The sequence below is a fragment of the Poecilia formosa genome, unplaced genomic scaffold (assembly GCF_000485575.1).
Source record: "Poecilia formosa unplaced genomic scaffold, Poecilia_formosa-5.1.2 Scaffold278, whole genome shotgun sequence".
NCBI classification, from domain to species: domain Eukaryota; kingdom Metazoa; phylum Chordata; class Actinopteri; order Cyprinodontiformes; family Poeciliidae; genus Poecilia; species Poecilia formosa.
In genome coordinates this window covers 538,010-558,573 of record NW_006800217.1, presented here as the reverse complement: position 1 = coordinate 558,573, position 20,564 = coordinate 538,010, and the positions used below count along the sequence as shown (strand labels likewise).

The window sequence follows — 20,564 nt, the reverse complement described above, 5'->3', positions numbered from 1 at the left end:
TCCAGCTGGTGGGGTTCTAGTCTTTATTTTGTGTTTGTCCCATTAGTGAAGATTAGTTTAGTGATATGGAATCTTCATGTATGACCTTGAACATCCCATTATTTGTGAACCCTATAGAAAGTTACAGCTAACAAATATAAATGCATCAGTATTTAGATTACATACATACAATTTCACATAATGTAATGGCTCAGGTTTTCCACTAGGTGGAACTGATGCTCTGCTTTAAACCAACGACTCGTAGATTGTTCCAACACACTGACATCTAGTGACAATAACAAACTGTTGGAAAAATCAAATAAAATCAAAGAAACTCTTGAATGCTGTCTCTTATCAGACTGGAGAAAATAAAGCAATTTAATGAGAACAATTATTCATAACATATAAATATGGAAATGTTGACTTTGCTGCATTAAAATGCATATTAAACATTCACACTTTCATTGCGTTTTGGATTTCAAATAAAAAAACTGAAACAAATTTAAATACATAATGCAACAATAAAACTCCATATTCTCTCTCTTCACCCAGGTAGGCATCCCGGAGTCGTCAGTGAAACGCTGCGTCCTCCAGATCTCCAGTGCGCTGGAGTTCATCCACAGCCACGGTCTGGTCCACCGGGATGTCAAGCCCGAAAATATTCTGCTGCTGGACACTCACTGCCGTCAGGTCAAGCTGGCAGACTTTGGTCTCGCCCAGAAGAGAGGAACCCTCATACGCTTCATCACAGGGACTTTGCCATACATGGCCCCAGAACTTTGCAGCGTGGCTCTGCTGGACAATCAGAAAGAGGTGACAGTGCCTCCTCTGAGCGTGGAGCCCAGCCTGGACACCTGGGCCTTTGCAGTGGTCATCTTCTGCATCCTCACTGGTTACTTCCCATGGGAGCGTTGCATGGACTCGGACAGCTTCTACCAGGAGTTTGCCGACTGGTGCGAGTCGAAGAAGAAAGTTTATGTGGAGGATGACATCCCTCCTCTGTGGAGGAGGTTCACCCCAGAGGCTATGGAAATGTTCAGTCTGCTTCTGGCTCCAGACGCAGTGCAGAGGAGTTCAGCAGGAGCAGTGAGAGCGTATGTGGAAAAAGACTGGCTGAGAAAAGACCATGGCAACCAGCTGCTCTAGATAGATGTACAGTGTGTCTTTATTTGAAGGCATGCTCTGCAGGAAAATATATTGATTAAACCAAAAAAACTGAGGTAACAGTTTGTGTACTCACGTCATAATTAAACGACAAAAATTATTATTCAGTTGGAAGTTCTAATGTGGCTTACCAAAACTAGACAGCATCTGTATATAAATCTTTATTTTTTCCTTTTAGATAATGGAAGGTGATGTAGTGACAGTGATTTTCTGCCAACAGCCATCAATATCTACAATAACTCTTTGAAAAATGTAATTAATATGAGTTACAACTACATTTAATTTAGAACAACATTTCTGATTCAAACGGATGAATCAGAAACCCTTGAAACAAAGACATTTGATTTGGTCCAAAACATTAGCTAGTCATGTGAAAATCATCTCCTGAATAGCTCATGTATAGCTACTGTATTTTTATAACATTATATTGTTTGAAATTAATAGTTCAAGTCTAATAGGTGCAGTTTTGTTGTATGTTATGTGAAACATGATTTTAGTTTAAGCAATTCACCTGGACAACATGGATGCTGATGTTGCCAGCAGTAAATTAAAATGACCACAGGACGTTTTCCAGTTTTCTTACGTTTATGGACAACTCTGATGAACAGAAACCTTTAGTCCTGGAGTTCTTTTTTTTTTAAAGACCCTGAAAGATAATTTTTATCTTCTGTCTGAAAAAGTGTGGCTCTGAACTTTAGGGGCCTTTGAATTTCTGTGGCCCTGATCTCCCTCATGTCTGCATCGGGTCGTGGAGGGCAGGTGTGTGGCTGTTGTAAATCCTTATGGAGAAACCTTTTATAAATAAGGACACACACACACACACGCACGCACACACACACACACACACACACACACACACACACACACAAGCAGTGTTTAGATTAAAGTGTTTTCAAATACGCTATGTTGGACTGTGGTTACATCCTGTATTTACTAGTACTGGATTTACTGTACTGTTATGTTGAACAGTTACTATTTAGTAATATAATACAAACATCTGTTTATGTGTGTAATTCTGTGTTTGCATGTCTGCTTGTTCATGAGAAACATTTATGTTATTTATTTTAAGACGCAAAATAAATGACATTCTTGCTTTATTTTTGTTTCAATGTTTAAAGAACTTATTTTTCTTTAAAATATCATTAGTTCAGCATTTTTCTACATTTCTCAAGTAAATGTAACAGTAAATCTAAGTAATTAATGAGAACTCTTGATGTCTTGTTGCAAACTTTAAACAGGACTTCATATGACATCTCAATATTGGTTTTGAACTTGCCATTCTTCTGTGAAGCTCAGATTGATAGAATGGATGTCTCAATATTGTGCTGTCATGTCTGAGTTCTTGGTCCAGATACCTCATGCTTCTTGGTGCTGCTTGGTTGCTTTTCTCATTAAATGAATTAGCAAAAAATCTCAAACTGTTTTCCATATTGTCATAATACAATGCGTTTGGAGATTAGTACATAACATAAAAAAATAAAGTACTATGAATACTTTCCAGATGTTCTGTACAGAAATGTGAAAAACATATTTAATGCCTGATTACAGATTATTTTCAAAAGGTGTTTTAGATCTAACAACAAGCCTCATGATGCCTGTTCTAATTTGTTGAGTGTGACTTCTAACCTGTCAAAGTCAATATTATAATCAAACATGATGTCAAAGATAACAATGCAAAATACAAAAAGCTGTTTTAAAATGATGATTGTTGCATGGCAGCCTTGCCTGTCAGACTTCCCATAGGGCAGCTATGGCTACTATCCAGTAGCTTACCACCATCAGTGTGTGAATGTGTGCATGACTGGGTGAATGTAGTGTGAAGCGCTTCAGAGTCCTCTGGACTTAATAAAGTGCTATAGAAGTATAAACCATCTACCATTTAAATTAAGTAAACATTTGAAAACTACTTTTTCCATCCATCCATCAATTTTCTTTACACTCTTATTCCATCGGGGTGAAAAGGAGGGCTAGTGTCTGTCTCCAGCTGTCAACGGGCAAGATGGACTGGTGATGCCCTGGACAGTTCACCAGTCCATCACAGGAAAACTACATTTTGAATGTAGCCATTGTGTGATATTAAACATTTACTGGATAGAGAACAGATGGCTGTTAGCAGATGTACAGTATGTGCATTATACCGCACCCTGAATGAAAAATGAAGAGGAACATCAAAACACATAGTGAATATGAAGAGATGAGAGCTGAATATTAATGCATTATTTACTTTCCCACTAACTTGGATTTCAGCAAATTCCTGTGTTTTGTTTGGAATTAAATGGGTTTCTTTTTTCTCTTTGTTCATAAATTAAAAACCCTTAAAAATAATGTTAATAACAAAATGAAAAAAATATATATATTTTAAGCAGCGCAAAGTTACAGAGGTGCATCATTCAGTACTGAATATGAACAAATACAGTAAAATGAGACACAGAGGTGTTTCCAAAACAAGCCTTTAAAATGAGAGTAGTTTTTATTCTCTATAGGTGAACTGGATTTTATTAATACTTAAATAAAATACAGCATTACAAATAAGCGTACATTTCTAGCTGTCTCTTGCTTTTCATACTAGCACTTAGCATTGTTATCATTGATAGAACCGATAAGGATATATTCCCTGTAATATACATAAATCTGTCTCTTGTGCAAAAGAGACACTGAATCAACAGCCCACAGTATTTTCTAGAGAGGTTAATATGCTGTCTACTTCCTATAATCCTGTTTTTATCATTTCTTTGGTGTGTTTTCTAACTTCATTTTATTTGCCTAACTGAAAACAATAGCTTAATGCATTATCAAAATATTATTATTACTATTTTGTATTTAATTTGCAATAATTATGAATTTTGAGAGCTGACTCCGTCAGCTTTTTTTTTTTTAAACTGACAGATTTCATGTTTGCATAGATTAATCATGTAGTCATTTTAGAAATTGTTGACAGGAAGGAACTGATGTGGTGGCCTGAAAAAAATCTGACACTGAAGGCAATGTTCAAAGATATCTGTAATGTTCTTTATTTTATAAAGCAACCCGCTTCCCACTCTGTCAAATTCAGGGGTTGACAGAGTGCAGAGTGAAGATAACGCTCCAACCTTTTTTCCAGATCAGTTCCCAGCCTTATTAAATGGCTTTTCAACTTTTTTAAATCACTGACTGGTGAATGAATCAAATATCTCCCATTCCTTGTCTCATAAATTTAATTAAAGGTGATTTAATTAACAGGATTGTAAGAAAATCCTGTTCTGATTGTCTAACAGACTGTAAAACGTCAGCGTTGTTAAGCCCAGGCATTTCAGATTGCTTAGGATTCTTTCCAGTGTTGTCTACCTTTATCACAAGAAAATATAAAAGAAAAATCTAGTGCATAAAGGTTGACAAAAGCTTATTTTGATTTCTTGCTTGTTTCTATTCACATGCAACAGTTTAAAAAGACAACACAGACTCCAGGTTTAAAAGCAGTGGCTTAAACTTCCCATGCAGCATTGATTTTCTATTGCCTGGTAATAAACATTTAGACATATAAAAACACTTCCTGCTCAAACTTAAACTTTGGCCTGTGATGTCTAAATTGTCTTGTGAACAGAATCTTCTTCTGTGCATTTGTCTGTGCATTTGTGAATATTGAGACTCTTTAAGCGGAAAGTCTATTAATAGAAGTTATTTACTGTCAGAAACTTCTTATCTGATGAAGTTATGGGTTTGGTTATGACAAATCGCTTCCTGTCAGGGTCTTAACCAGTTCCTGCATGTCTTTTGATGGCGAGAAAAAATTTACTTGCTGAAACTTTGACTTTATTTACAATTGCTCTGTAGGAAAAACCTACATTTTAAGTTATGATGGTCTATATCTATTCCATTGTTAATGCATTTTTATACGTTAGTAGCAACACACTGCTTTCTCCAGAACAACAGATGCTCACCAGAGTTTGGTATCCCAGTGTGTATGAACACTGCTTTTATGCAGACAGAGGGGGTGTAAGTAATCCAGAAAAATTGGAAAACCTGAAGGAATTAGCAGCATCAGATTTCAAGATCTGATCAACCTTCATTGCTGCAGAAGAGACATTTAACTCTTCTGCAGCAGAAGTGAAAATGGCCTCTTTGAAAAAATAATTTCAGAATTATACATAATCATAGTGTTGCATAACATGCTTTCAAGATGAGAGCCTTCAAAAAAAAAAGACCCCATACATGTTAAGAGGAAGTGCCTCAGTAATATAGACAAGGAGAACTCAAATGAGTTTATGTAGACCAGTTGAAGAACACAGTGGAGATACATGCAGCCATGGGGAAAAGACAACAGGGGAACTCCCAGGTTTTTGCAGGTTTTATTTGTAAGATCATATTCCATTATTATCTACAGTCTTTGCTTGTGTTGTATCTTATTTTTCTTTATGAAGTGAATTTGGCTTCTGATTGTAGCTTCTGGTTTAGAAAACCTTGAGCATCTTTAATGTGCTTTAGTTTAAAACACTTTGATTCTTCAAACCTGAACTAGATTGTTGTTCAGAATTAGATTCTACTCTAAATTACAGGAATAGTGGAATGTTTAAAATTTTTGATTTTTTGAACTCCTATTTGATTTGTGAAATCTTTATTGTAAAGCCTGGTAGGTAAATGACACGAGTGTTTGGCATCTCCGTCAACATTAAATCCTCAAACTCTAAATGTTTCACAAACGTAGAACAGAATGTAAAGAAAAATCAAAACTGGATTAATTGTGTGTGTTTGCATCAGTGTGTGTGTTTATGGAGAGTTCCATGATTTTTAAATTTACTCTCGGTTTGAATTGTCGAATTATTAAGGTGCATTAGGTACTATAGATTGATGTTTATGAATATGGCGTCGTTTATAAACATCAGTCAATGAGATTGTTGAGTGATCACTTATCAAATGTCAAGTAACATTTAGCAATTTTTTTGGCATCAGAGGTGTACAAGTGTAATGTCCTGTGTGTGTTTTGTGTGCTTGTGAGACTATTTTCTGGATAAATGATCTCTGCTGGAGGGCATGGGTAACATTCTGCAGACTCCACACCTCTCTGCAATACAATTATCTCCTGAGGATTTAAGGAATTGACAGGCTGATTATCAGGAGAAAAAAATGTCTGAGTAAAGCCACAAGTTACTCTTCAGATGTTGTCTCCTTGTTGCAGTACATAGTTCATGTTTCTAGGTTTTCATTATCAGTTTCATCTGCCTGACTGCATTCAAGTGCTCCCTGTTAAACACCATCTGGTGGACTATGTCCAGAGGACATGACTGCTCCAGAAAAAGTTTCCCTTTAATACAACCCAAATGGACTCTCCATTCTCTACCATCTGGCAGAATTTTCCTCAACTCCAAGCTACCACATTGAAACTGTAAGCCATGCATTCTATGATATCCTTGCCTTCTCTACACAAGGCTTGTGTAGATCCACAAGTGATCACTTATCACTTGTGTAGATCACAAGCCTTGTGTATATTATCTGCACTATTGTAAATAGCTCTGCTGCCTTTTAATCCCAAATGCTGCTCATGATTCTACATGTGCCTGAACATGTTACCTAGAAAATGACAATAACTTTTTTTTGATATACTAAGGGTCATGGCCTGAAGAAGCTAACAGAACCGCATCATCTGTGAAAAACAAAACCCTAGAACAGTAGATGTGCATTGAGAACATGTTTAATGTGTGAATGTGGACACGACTCATGCTTTGGGATTCCAAGGATTAGCTAGCCCTTAAAGGTCACCCAAATAGCCTACACACAGCAGCCCCCCACAAAGTGCAGCTGTAGATCCATTAAACCAGTGTACTGCCATGACCCTCTTTACAATTTCCGCAAGCGTAATGATCTGGTCCAAAGTTTCATGGCCAGTACAAAAGCCATATTGCTCCTCCTAGATTCGAGACTCGACTATCAGTTGCAGCCTCTTCTCCAACACCCCAGAGTAATCTGTCCCAGAGAGTCTGAGTGTGATTCCTTTAAAGGATACATCTTAATAGATGCCACACACTCTCCGGTCTTCTTTCTTAGGAATTAGGACAACTACCCCAGTTTGCCATTCAATCTGTGTTATCATAGTCCTCCATGTGACTTAGAAGAGATGTCAACCATGACAGTCCTGCAATATCCAAAGTCTACAGAATCTCAGGCTGATTCTGCTCCACACTTGACGCCCTGCCACCAGGGAGCATTTTAACAATCTTGGTAACCTCTGCCACAGAAATGAAATTAACTTATTCCAGCATCCAGATTCTTTTTTTGTTGTTGTTGTTGTTTCAAGAAAGGACATGGTGACTAGTTTGAAGAGATCCTTAAGGTGCCCCTTCTAATGCTTGATGACATCCTCAGTCTGATGTTATCACCTGAACAAGAACCGGTAACCTTCAGGCCACACCTCCTTGAAAGTGCAATGGAGGTCTTGATCACAGTCCTTTCCAATTCCATGTTCCCAACCTACCTTGGAGAATACATGCAGAATATACATAGTTATTCACAAACATAGGCTCCTCCCCTAGAGATTCCCAGTTCACCATCACCAACCATTTAGTTTTACCAGCCTCTACTGCATACAAACCCAACTCACTACCAGGTAGTGAACGGCTGAGCCCTCTCTTTTTACGAGTATTCAAGACATAGCACACTAGGTCTGGTGATGAGATTGCAAAAACAATCATTGACCTTTGGCTCACAGTGACCTGCTACCAAGTATACTTATGAATCACTTTGTGCTTGATAATATTCCTTGTAACTGTTGCAAAATATATTCAGTGCATGAATTAATATAATAAGTTCTGTGGATAAATAAACAAATAGTTTGTATTTCATACTTTGTTAATTTAAGTTAAAGTGCACATATGTATTTCTTTTGGTACAAAATTAAATAAGTTAATTTGGTATAAATCTAAAAACATCAACAAACTCTCATGTGAGGTTTAAAGTTTAAAGAAGTGAACTAGTGATATACAAGAATTTAAGAACTTCTTGTCATGACAAGCAGCCAGCAAAGTATATGTCTTACTTTGTTTTACCTCTGTTTATCATACCTGAATGCTATCTGGCTTATAACCTTCATGTTAGGTTTTACATTTGAGTAATACGTATTTTGTTTGCTGTGCATTCATTTAAGTTCTTACTGCGTTGTGGCATATGATCTCTCATGACAGTATGAAGATGACGGCAAGAAGACATTGATTAAGATGTGCTCATGACAAAAAGATTTACATGAAGAGAGCGGCAGTGTTTGTTATGAAAGTTCTTTGCCTTGTACACATAAAGACTTCACAAATCACAAACTGGGGTTTCAATATTCTGCTATTATTGATAAATAATTTAGTCCAAGTGTGAATAGTTAAGTATTTTGTTTGTTTTTTAATAAGTCAAAGATGCTGAAGGTAAAGTAAAAATAGGTGGAATCACCTTTTAGTCATTTCCTGCACAGGAAGCTATTATTGGAACCCAAAAGAGACAAGTAATTGTTATATTTTACATAAATCAGCTGCAATATTCTGTTTACAGAATAACAATACAACTTTGTTTTCACTTTCAGTTTCCTTTGTCTTGACCGCATTGTCTTTTACTGCAGGTCAGTTCATCTTCTCTTTTTTATCTTCAAATTACAAAAAAAATCTTTAGTTCTTATCCGAAGATTAACAGGCATGTTTAATTTATAGGTCGGATCAGGTTGGTAGGTCCAACTCAATGCTCTGGAAGGGTTGAAGTTTACTACAACAATATGTGGGGAACGATCTGTGATGATAACTGGGACATAGCTGATGCTGAAGTGGTTTGTAGACAGCTGGGCTGTGGTCCGGTTATAAGTGCACCAGGTTCTGCTCACTTTGGTCAAGGAGTTGGTCCAATCTTGCTTGATGATGTTCAGTGCTCAGGATATGAAAGCTCTCTAACCAATTGTTCACACAAAGGTTATGGGAGACATGACTGTGGTCACAGTGAGGATGCTGGTGTGATCTGTTCAGGTAAAGAAAAAATGCTTTACTGACAGCATTTAAAACTCGATTTTAAATGTTCAGACATTTAATATCAATTGACATGATTACATTTAGTGGACTTTATCTAATGGAAGCTTTTCTTTTCTCTCCATTGTTTGACCACAAAAAATATGTAAACTGACAGGAAAAGATTATTATTTTCAGTGTCATTCAGTTGTGGAAATAAACTTTAATTCTCACAACTTACTGTTTTTCAGTGAACCTTCCAAAGCCCAACATCTCTATAAGCTCTGCTGAGGTCACCTGGGGTCAACAAGTCAGCATCACTTGTTCTATGGCCGCGACAACTTTCACCTCTTTAAGTGGAACATTTATCCTCCAACAGACTTCAGGATCATTTAGAATGACTCAGTCATCATATTTCTCCTCTGTTACCTTCAACATCCCTAAAGTGACCCTGGATCATGATGGAGAATTCAAGTGTCAGTTTGAGAAAAGGATGTCAAGTAAAACATCCACCTCCCCCCTCAGTAACTCTGTTCGTCTCAATGGTAAGATTAAATAAATTGTGTAAATAGTGAATATTTAGTGATATAAATATTTACAGAAAATCCATAATTCATCTTCTCAATTGGCCATGCCCTTATATGGAATAATATTATTCTATTTCCATGTCCATGTCTTTTTTTCACAGTGAGTCTGGAAAGACCCAACATTTCCCTGACTTCACCAAATGCAGGGTTGGTCTGGGGTCCAGGAGGAGCAGAGGTTACCAAGGGTTACGGCTTCTCCTTCACTTGCTCCATTAACCCCAGATATCCTCAGGGAGATTTCTCTCTCATCTTCTCTGGGTCCAACATCAGAGAAACCAGGCCGGCAGTCAAAAACTCAGCCTCCTTTAACTTCCCAGCTGCTGAGTTTGAACACCAGGGCAGCTACAGTTGTGTGTATGAGGTTACCATGACTACCCAGAGGTTCAGTTCTGATGAGGCAGAACCAATTACTCTCATTATTAATTGTAAGTAACTGTGTATTTGGGAGATGTATATTTTATTCTCACAAAGTTCAATAAAATAACTTATTCGGGCGTTATTAGCTAAAAACACAAAGGTAATGCTAATAAGAAATGTACAAAATGCATTTTTTAAATAATGATTCTACTTAATGAAAAAAGGGAAACTATTAAAACCAACCTGACAACATGATATAAAGAAATTTCCCCTCAACCTAAGAACTGTTTCAACATTTAAGTTGGTCGGTCAGCTATTTCTGGTTCCCCACTGTTCCACTGTTTTGTGTTGTTTTTTTCACTTGTAGATGATGAATCCTCCCCTTGTATTATTATTATTATTATTATTGTTGTTGTTATTACTTCTCAGATCTTTTAGCCTCTTTCATGTTGTCTAACTGGTCCTATAAAAGGGATTTTGTCGAGTAGAATAATCTGGTAAATTGCATTATTTAACAAGAATAGGGATGCATGTTGACTTGGTTAGCTTCTTTTCGGTTTCTAAATTTAACCATATGAAAACTACATTTTGTTTTCACTCATTGTTATGAGATATGTATTGAATAGATATATGAGATGGCAGCTCATTTCAGAAGAATATGGCAGCTTACCTGGTTGGACGAGTTGGAATGAATCAAACATGTTTGAAGCTATAACCTGAACAACAGATTGGGCCTAAAACATCCAGCCTGACCCAACCTAAGCCATAGACATTTTATCTATGGCTTAGGTCAAGCAAAGATCAGACTTAGACTCAGGTCTAAATGTAAATTCTACTAACCAACTGTCGTCTCTTCTAGCCTTGTCGATGCCATGGATATATTCATTCTCCAGATATTTTTTGCTGGTCCTGCTGGTGTTTCTAGCCGTCTGCCTGGGCTGCAGGAGAAGGCTTCGCTCTAAAAGGCCAGTAGCACCTGACCAAAACCAAGGTCTGTATTCAGCAAGAGAAACATTTAAATAAACTAATTGATATTCTACTGTTTATTCATACATTCATTTGCTTCCTGTTGTCTCAGTGGCGTTACAGCAGTTAAACACACAAGACTATACAACTGATTTGGAGCAACAATGAAAAAGAAGCTGGAGATGGACAAAGAGTCAAAAAGCTGCAGCTGATCCAGAACGCTGCTGCTCACATTCTCACTAAAACCAGGAAGATAGAGAACATAACACCGGTTTTAAAGTCCCTACACTGGCTCCCTGTAGCTCAGAGAATAGACTTTAAAATAATGTTCGTATATAAATCACTGAATGTCTTAGCACTACAGTACATTAAAGGTCTACTGTTGTTGTATCAACATTCTTCTGGTTCTGCTCTGCATCCCCAGAACCAGAACCAAACAAGGAGAAGCAGCATTCAGCTTCTATGCACCACAAATTTGGAACAAACTTCCTGAAAACTGTAAAACAGCTGAAACACTGAGTGCCTTTAATCTCGACTAACAACCCACCTGTTTAGAGTTGTATTTGAAACGTAATCAATTATGAATTTAACGATGGCGCTTGACTTAATGTGATGTTTTGATTGTTGATTCTATTTTGCATGACTTTGTGTTTTTGTGTTTATGATGTAAAGCACGTTGAAATGCCTTTCTGCTGAAACAAAATTTGATTGCTTGATTGAAGTGATGATGATCGTGATCATAAGGAAGCAGACATTAATTTAAGACAGATCAGTGTTGATGTAAAGGATAACAAAGCAGCAGAACAAAGATCAGAAGAAGATTAGGAAAGGCTCATCTTCTTCTGAAGACGATGACTATGAGAATGTTACTGAACCTGGGGAAGTTAATGTGGCACAATATCAAAAATGTGAAAACATGTATCAAAGGGGTTGAAAATAGAAATCAAATTTCACTGTATAATTAGTCATAAAACTAATTAGCCCAAAAAATGTAATTGTGTGAGATAGTGGACTAGTTTAAGGTAAAGGATATGGTCATGTAGATAAATATTCAGTTTTCTGTATTGTTGCATTTCTGTAATTTGAACCAGCAGTGATTCAGGCTGGTTGCGATTGTGATTCTTCCTCGGTGTGTAAAATAACATTCATCGTGAGCCTTCTGTTTCTTCCTGGTTTTAAAGATCTGACTTTTATTTCAACTGATTCCAATTTGTCTTTAGAAAATTGAGCAAAGGTACTTTTATTTTGTTCTTTGTGGATAAATTATAAATCTAAATGATTTATTATTTATAGTACAATTTAAAAACAACAACTGATTTAAACCAGCCCAAAGCTACATAGACGCATCTTTCCATTTCTGAAGATCTACAAATATAGTCAAATCCTCCAGGTTAATATGAGACAGATACCAAAAACAATTAAACGGATAACAGAAGATCACCTTTAGAGTAGAAATTATCACTCATTTAGTTTTTTCATACAGTTATACAACTCTCCAGTTAAACAAGATTCTATTCATATTTTAAGCAAAGCCCGAAGTATTCATTAGTTCACATTTCTAGCAGCCTGTAGATTTTATTAATTGCAGTTAGCGTGATTAGAATGTTTAGCATTAACCAACAAGTTGCAACATAAGTAGATTCTTCCTTCCCTTATTCAAAAGATTCCCAAAAAGCCTGAATCAAGAAGCCTCTATAGAAAATACTGTTTTCTTTCTAGAATCTTTTTAGGTATCTATTTATCTTTTTTCTAACTGCATTTTTAAACACCTTGCTGACCACCACAGTAACTTAATGTATTATTACTATTACTGTATTTCAATTTACCATGTTAACTAATTATGTACATCTGTTTTAACCCTTTAAGGCATTGCAGTCACTACAGTGGACAGCTATCTAAAAGCTTGGATCTTGTGTTTCTTGTAGATTTGTATGTTATAAATGCACACAGACCACTGAAGTGGACACTAGTGCATCAGGCATTAAACTGCCACCTACTATCCATCCACTGCAAGTGCAAGACATTTTTTGTTAAATCCAATATGGCGGACAGCCGGAAGTATATCAGACTAACTCGGGATTATCCAGTCCCCCCTCCTACTGTGGGAAACTCATGCAGATAAAAAAATATGGTGACATCAAGAAACCCCTAAAGACTAATACTACTGATGTATTTATCAAATAGCAATTTTATATTTGGAGAAAATTACAACTCATCACCTGTCCACTGAAGTGGATGTCATGCATCAGTGGCAATATTTTCACAGGTATTGATATCAATACTCTATCTGTAGATCTGCAATATGCAATATTCCCAAAAAGTATTTTGACTGTAAATAAACTGACATATTTTAGTTCTTAACTTGAAGTCCATTGTTGCTATTAAGAAGTAAAGTTTTCATACTTTACTGGCCAATTGTAGCAATAGTGATAGTGGAGATGAAGATAATAAGGAATCTGTGATCACTGATGTAAATCAAGATGTTGAGGAAGATTAAATAACTGAAAATGCAGAACCTACAGAACTCAAACCAGTATGCAGTCCAAAAAAAAAAGAATGAAAATTTGACAGATAGAACAGGAATTGAGGACATTTCCAGTAATAAATATTTAATCATGTCATACCTCAGATACCCAAGGTCAAGAATGTATTGATCGTCAGATTCAGGTCTTCATCCTGATATGAGTGTTTTTATAAGTGTTTTTTCACTTCTTGAAGAAGGTGAATCTTTTGCATTTCAAGGTATCTGTAGCTAGAGATCTCAATTTTCTTATAGAAAATATGCAACATCTTGCAGCAAACATTGAAGGAACCCAAGCTGTTCAATGTTTGCTTCTTGTCCACAGCTTCAACCTTGTATCTGCATTTCAGTTTGTTGTCTTGTTGAATGCCAGATTACTTATGTATGAACCTAATATTTTACATTCCTTATCTCTTAAGCTTCATTAAAGGTGATTATCCAAGTTCTTGCTTTGAACTATTCATTTTCTGTTTCTATTATATGTTTTGTTCACAAGTTCTTAAACCTAAAAATTCCATTGTTTAAAATTACTAAATACAATTTCTAACAGGAAAAGAAAATATTTCAGGTACAATTTATTTTATATAAGCCTATAAGTTGAATACATAATCATATAATAATGTATAAGATTTCAACAGTTCAAAAATAAAATATTTAGCTGAATTTGTTTAATGATTTTTGTAACGTCATCTGCATATCAGTATGCCAGTGTTGTAGTACTCGAGATCGGTCTTGGTCTTGACTTGGTCTCGGGTTAGATGGTCTTGACCACAACCCTGCAGTATGCACACGTCCTCTGTTAACTCACTCATTTTTCTAAAGTGGCCGATATTTTCCCCCTCAGTTTCCTAACAGCCTCTCTTTGTCACATCCCATAATGTTGAATATTTATTTCACTTCGAACGGTAACGTCACAATATTTGAGACTTTGCTGTCATCATATTTTTATCCCAGAAAATTAACTTTGAAACAGAAACTGAACATATGTACAAAAACATTTACAACTTGCTCAAAGGAAAGAGAAACTACTTTTTCGATGTGCACAAAGTGAGACAATCTGAAGAATGAACAAATAGTTTTAAGAATTTCAATTATGTTCTGAGAAATACACCATTGCATCTGAGAAAAAAATCTGTCATTAAGATTATGTATTTATGTGGCACCTTCATGTTTGTTCTTGAGAATCTCAAGACTAAACCTGTCAGTTTTTCCTCTAAATGTAACCAAAACCATTTCAATCTAAGGGTTGGCTGATTGTAATACCCTGATAATTTCATCCTAATGGCAATATCATTTCTTGTTTACTTATCCAGAGGTTATACAATAAAGTTGCTCACAGTACATACACCATACATAACTTGAGTTCTCAGAACGTTTTTCACAATTACAATTTCTCACTAAATTTGCTTAGTGAAACCAAATCAGTGATTAGCTTTAGTTTTACCTAAAAGCTAAAAGCTGAATAAATGAGAAGATGACAAGGAAAAGAGAAACAAGAGAAAGGCTGGAAGAGAGCAAAGAAGAAAGAACCCTCAACACCCATGAAACTCCAGCTGAATGAGACAGCCCATAGCAGAGGAAAAAGACAAGAAAAAAAACAGCATCAAGACACATGAGCAGACAGAAGCTCTGAAAACAAGTTGTGTTAAGATGTTATGGAGGATCAATTCCCCATAACATAAAAACTGAAAAAAAAATGATGAGAGACTGAGTTTGGCTTATGATTCCAGAAATTCTGGATGTTGTCACAGTTAAGCCAAAAAAACATTTAGTTTTATTAATAATTTTATTTAGAATAAATGACTGATTACAATGATTAATAATTACATAAGCCAAACATTGATGCAAAATCTGATTCCCAACAGTTTTGATGCCACTGTGTGAGGTTGGTACAACATTTTGGTTTCCAGAAGTCTGATTCCCAACAGCAGAGAAGGTGCATCATTAGAGATGACATGAGAAATTAACATAAGGTTATTTTTATGACCGTTTGTTAGAAGAACCTTACATATAAAAAACACAACATTGTGCTCTGTTCACTGTAAATATGGATACATTCTGACCGTAGCTCCATAGTAATTATATATCAGATTTCTTTATGAAGCATCTGGGTACAAGTTGTAGTTGACAGCCCAGCTATGTTAAAGCACCGATGACAGCAACTGATACAATGGCTAATTTTACAATATGTTCATTTCTAGAATGCATACATATCTATTCACATGGTCACATGTTGTGTTTTAACTGGCTAACTGTAGCTTTGGTATGAAAATCTTGGTTCATTGTTGACAATGAACAAGTTCTAACAACTTGTAGTTGTTAGTGGTCACTGGGGATTCCTGGGTGTTTCTTTGTGAAAAGTCTGTAAAAGTCTTTGCTAAAAACCAAAACCAACCAATTTAATGGATTCTAATGATTCTTTCAAGAAGAAAGATCCCTCATCTATCTAATTATGCCAAAAGCTTGTTGATGGAAACATACACATTATGACCAATGGAAAACGTGGTGAGGGACATTTTCACAATTACTCTATGGGTTCTATCCACATATTCTATTCTGTATGTATAATTTTGAACTTCTGTAAATATGATTTAACATTTATGTCCGTTGTGAGCTAAACTGAACTCTAAATACAACAATTAGCTCTTTATCAAGATTACTGGCAAATACAAAGCTGATAAAACATCTTTACTGTCACTCAGGCTCAATAAAGGCAAAAAAAAGTTTGGCAAGAAAGAATTGTTACTTTCTGTGCTTCACTCTGGTTCATGTATGTTTTGTGGTTTGGTTTTAGCTTTTTGGGGGGTTTAAGTACATTTGAAGCAATTGAAAACATGTCCGACACTCCCTTGACAGTACATATACTTTAAAGACTTGAGCTTGACACTTCCCCTTTTCTTGGATCGATGAGATCAAGTGACTAAATCCTGTGTGAAACTAATTCTCAGAGTTTGTGTTCAAGTTCCATGTTTGAGACGCTATAGTTAGACACCATGCTTTGAATTACAGAAGTAACAAATTAGTAGCTTCTGTCTGTTTTATAGCTGTTCACAGCTTAGCAAAGTTAAAATGTTTAGAAAGGAGTCTCAGTCGGTGCATTTGGACTCGGGGTTGCGCATTTATGGATCTATAATTCTATATTCTAGATCTTCACAGGTGTTGCATCTTGTTCTCAGTCAAGTTTCTTGTAATTAGTAATGAGTTATTAATCACTAATTACTTCCCCGAGAAAACAGTCCAATTACTTTACAAATGACATATATTCAAAAAGAATTAATTTATAGTAACCAAGTCACTTTAAAAAAAAAAAGTATGCAGAATCTGAACATGCTATAAAGCAATATAACTTTTTAGTTGTGTCTAGTAACTTATACTCTTTAAAGGGGCACTATTATGTATTTGTAGGCACATATGCCATTTTACAGCACTGTTACCATCAGTTGTTATAAAAATCTGGTTTATATCAAACTTGACTCAAAACAAAATTGACTGTGTAGTTTAAAGCTTTGAAATTGTGCTTCTGTCTCTTTAAGAAGCTCCTAGTCTTTTTGACATTCCGCCTTCAGGATGTTCCTCCATTAAACCATTTACATTGTTCTTAGGAGCCCTGCACTGAGAAGTAGTGCAGAGCTCTACTTCTCAGCCCTGCACAGCTGGGGCATAGATGATGATATGTATACATGTTTATACATATCAGCCAGAACACTTTCTTTATAATGAGAAGTAGGAGCTACTTCTCATTATAGGAGCAACATCTATAATGAAGTAGAAGTAGCTCCTATAAGTTGATTAACTTATGCACAAGTTAATCAAATGTTCTATAGGAGATTTTAGTGTCATAGTTAATAAAATGCATTGTCAGATATTTTGATCATGAAAGCTGAAGAATCCAAGAATTTACAGTGTACAAAAATTTAATTACTGCAATTAAAATAGTTATCGTAACTTGATAATGTGAGTGAAAATAATGCAGGAATGTGAACTTGTTCAACTAGGTGAGGGTAGTTTTCTTGCATAATGTGCAGTAATTGTTTGGTGTAAATTACAGTATTAAGTTATAATAACTCACAACTGAAGATTGAGCTGTCAGAACTTATAAAGCAATGCTTAGACAGCTAAGTTATTGTTAAATCAACTTAGTTGGATTTAAAATAGTTTTTGTTTTCTCAGTTAAAACTGTTGTCTGGTTGACTTTACCCACATTTGCTCTTTGCTCACTTATCTGGATCTTGATAACATTCTTGTCAAAGTCCAAGTCAATAAACACATTTTATTCCTCCTAATAAATAAAATCATAATTTGCAAACAGCTTTAGATATTTACTTGGGTCTTTTATATCAAATTGAAAAGAAAACATATTGATGATGTGAAACATTTAAATGTGACAGAAAAACAAAAAGAGATTAAATCTATATGAGGGAAGCACTTCATAGAACTGTATGCTGATTGAAAATGAGTAAACTAACAGTAAAGATAGCATCTACATTAAGTGAAGCTTAAAGTCTACTCAGCTACTACCAGAGCTACAGAGAAAATTTTAAATGAAACCATAAAAGCTGTGGCTGTTTAAAGCTGTTTCAATAAGTTATTTTTATGACTGAATGCTTTTAAAAAAGATGAAGAGGAAGAGGAAGTTTTCATGTGGCAAGAAGTCAAGTTCCTTTCCACCAGTTTCAGTCCAGTTGAAGAAGACAGTGACACTTTATGCAGCTATGTGGAACAAAAAGCAGAGGAATCATCAGTTTTTTAAAGATTTTATCTGTAAGATCATACTTCTACTTTTTTCTATAGTCTCTCTCTCTTTATTTAATTTTCTTTATTTAAAAAATGAATTATATATTTTACATAAATCACCTGCCTTCTGTTAACAAAATGATAATTCAAAGTTTTATCTTGCAGTTTTCCTAGTCTTAGCCTTTTCTTCTTTCACTACAGGTCAGTTTATAAATTTCTTTTCCCATCTGGTGTCTTTCATTGTTTTCAGAACATTAACATAAACATGTTTAATCTTGTTCTTGAAGGTCAGATCAGGTTGGCAGGGCGTGGATCTACTCAGTGCTCTGGAAGGGTTGAAGTTTACCACAACGATACCTGGGGAACGGTCTGTGATGACGACTGGGGCATAGCTGATGCTAATGTGGTTTGTCGACAGCTGGACTGTGGTCTTGCTATCAGTGCACCGGGTTCTGCTCGATTTGGTCAAGGAGTTGGAAAAATCTGGCTTGATGACGTTCGGTGCTCAGGATATGAAAGCTCTCTAACCAGCTGTGGACACAGAGGTTATGGGACACATAACTGTGGCCACAGTGAGGATGCTGGTGTGATCTGTTCAGGTAAAGGAAAAAAGCTTTACAAATATTTAAATGTTCAATTTGAAAATGTTTATATATATCAGCCAGAGCACTTTCTTTTTTTCTTCTTTGTTTACACAAAATGAAGTGTAGTGCATATGGCATGTACACTGATCAGAAATGATTGGATTTGAAGTGTCAACGCAAACAGCTTTTATTCTTCACAGAACATTAACATAAAAATGTCACATTTTGTTAAAGGTCTGGTCAGGTTGGCAGGTCCTGGATCAACTCGATGCTCTGGAAGGGTTGAAGTTTACCACAACGATACCTGGGGAACGGTCTGTGATGACAGCTGGGGCGTAGCTGATGCTAATGTGGTTTGTCGACAGCTGGACTGTGGTACAGCACTCAATGCAACGGGTTCAGCTCACTTTGGTCAAGGAGTTGGTCCAATCTTGCTTGATGACGTTCGGTGCTCAGGAGATGAAAGCTCTCTAACCAGCTGTGGACACAGAGGTTATGGGACACATGACTGTGGCCACAGTGAGGATGCTGGTGTGGTCTGTTCAGGTAAAACAAAAAGCTTTACTAATCACATTTAAAATTTCATCTTCAATGTTTAGATCAGGCTTAAAAAATCCAGCCCAACCCAAACCCATAGTCAATGTGTCCGAGCCTGATCCACCCTGAATAATTAACATCACTTATGGGTCTGAGGCCTAAGTAAACCCGACATAATATTTTAATGAAGCTTTTGCAGTTTTCATTTTTAGACCATAATTTGAGAAAGCAAGCAATGTCTTTTCTCCCAGTTTTAGCTTTTGTTTAGCATTTTCCAGCTCCATTTTGTCACTTGTTATAACCACAGGGTGAGCCAAGTGCAAATCATCTGATTTTTACGTGTGATTTTAAATAGTGGATCACAGCATAGCTGTGTGCATGTGTTGTGCTGTGTGCTGCACTTGTTACAATCTAATGAATAACAGCACCTCACTTTCTTTCCTTCATCAAACGGATAAGCTGCTTATACTCCTCTATTTAGGTAAGGTAATTTTATTTATATAGCACATTTTCAGCAACAAGGCAATCCAAAGTGCTTGTGTTAATCTACTTAGACCATACTAAGTAGATTAACACAACTTTATATTGTGCATTCATTCTCATTTGACTTTGGTTATGGTATGTTTATTAACCGTGCCACAGAATCCGAGGTCGGGTCAGACTTGAATTTGAGCCATAAATCCAAACTCTGGCAAAAAAAAAAAAAAAAATATATTTTAATGAGTAATTTGATAAAGCATTTGAAGACTAAACAAGCCAACAGTCAGAGGTAATGTAGGCTTAAAAAGAGGAGACACCATTGTGTCTCCTCTTTTGCGCAAAAAGGTTGTTGTTGCGCAACCTCCCCCCTGCCCCCGCTTCTCTCTCTCTCTACTTCCCCTTCTGAGAGGAGGAAGATGTTGCTCTCCAGCTCTCTGTCTAACGGGTCCAAGAAGCCTCTAACTCCTGAGTATTACTCCAGATAGAGGACATTCTGTTTAAGCTGGGCGCGAGAAAGACTAGCCTGATTTCTAACGACCTCCATCCAGATGTCCCACCCTTTTTCACCCTGTGAACTAGCCAGATCGAGCAGCCCTCAATCAGCTAGCTTCACAGAGCACACCTGTTAACGGTCGCGCTTTCTCTTTATTACAACTTGCACTTGTTACTGAACCAGGTAGGCTTTAGTGACTAAATAAAATACATTTGTTTT

At 36.2% G+C, this 20,564-nt stretch overlaps 3 protein-coding genes across 3 annotated transcripts in view; all 3 read left to right on the top strand.

The window, feature by feature from the left end:
* The first annotated feature begins 185 nt into the window (after positions 1-185).
* LOC107838556 (serine/threonine-protein kinase SBK1-like) lies at positions 186-2,258 on the top strand. The gene is made up of 2 exons (XM_016681357.1): positions 186-194; positions 532-2,258. The coding sequence occupies exons 1-2, from the start codon at positions 186-188 to the stop codon at positions 1,123-1,125; spliced, it is 603 nt and encodes a 200-aa protein (XP_016536843.1). The 3' UTR covers positions 1,126-2,258.
* Positions 2,259-8,863: 6,605 nt separating this feature from the next.
* The window catches only part of LOC107838555 (deleted in malignant brain tumors 1 protein-like), a 22,499-nt gene continuing 10,798 nt past the window's right edge, over positions 8,864-20,564 (top strand). Inside the window, exons 1-2 of the mRNA XM_016681356.1 lie at positions 8,864-9,107; positions 9,338-9,631. Of these exons, the coding sequence (XP_016536842.1) occupies positions 8,864-9,107; positions 9,338-9,631 (538 nt within the window). The remainder of the gene's footprint in view (positions 9,108-9,337; positions 9,632-20,564) is intronic.
* Positions 17,799-19,483, top strand: LOC103151333 (deleted in malignant brain tumors 1 protein-like). Its single transcript, XM_016681374.1, has 4 exons — positions 17,799-18,278; positions 18,417-18,452; positions 18,539-18,850; positions 19,070-19,483. The coding sequence occupies exons 1-4, from the start codon at positions 18,119-18,121 to the stop codon at positions 19,411-19,413; spliced, it is 852 nt and encodes a 283-aa protein (XP_016536860.1). The 5' UTR covers positions 17,799-18,118; the 3' UTR covers positions 19,414-19,483.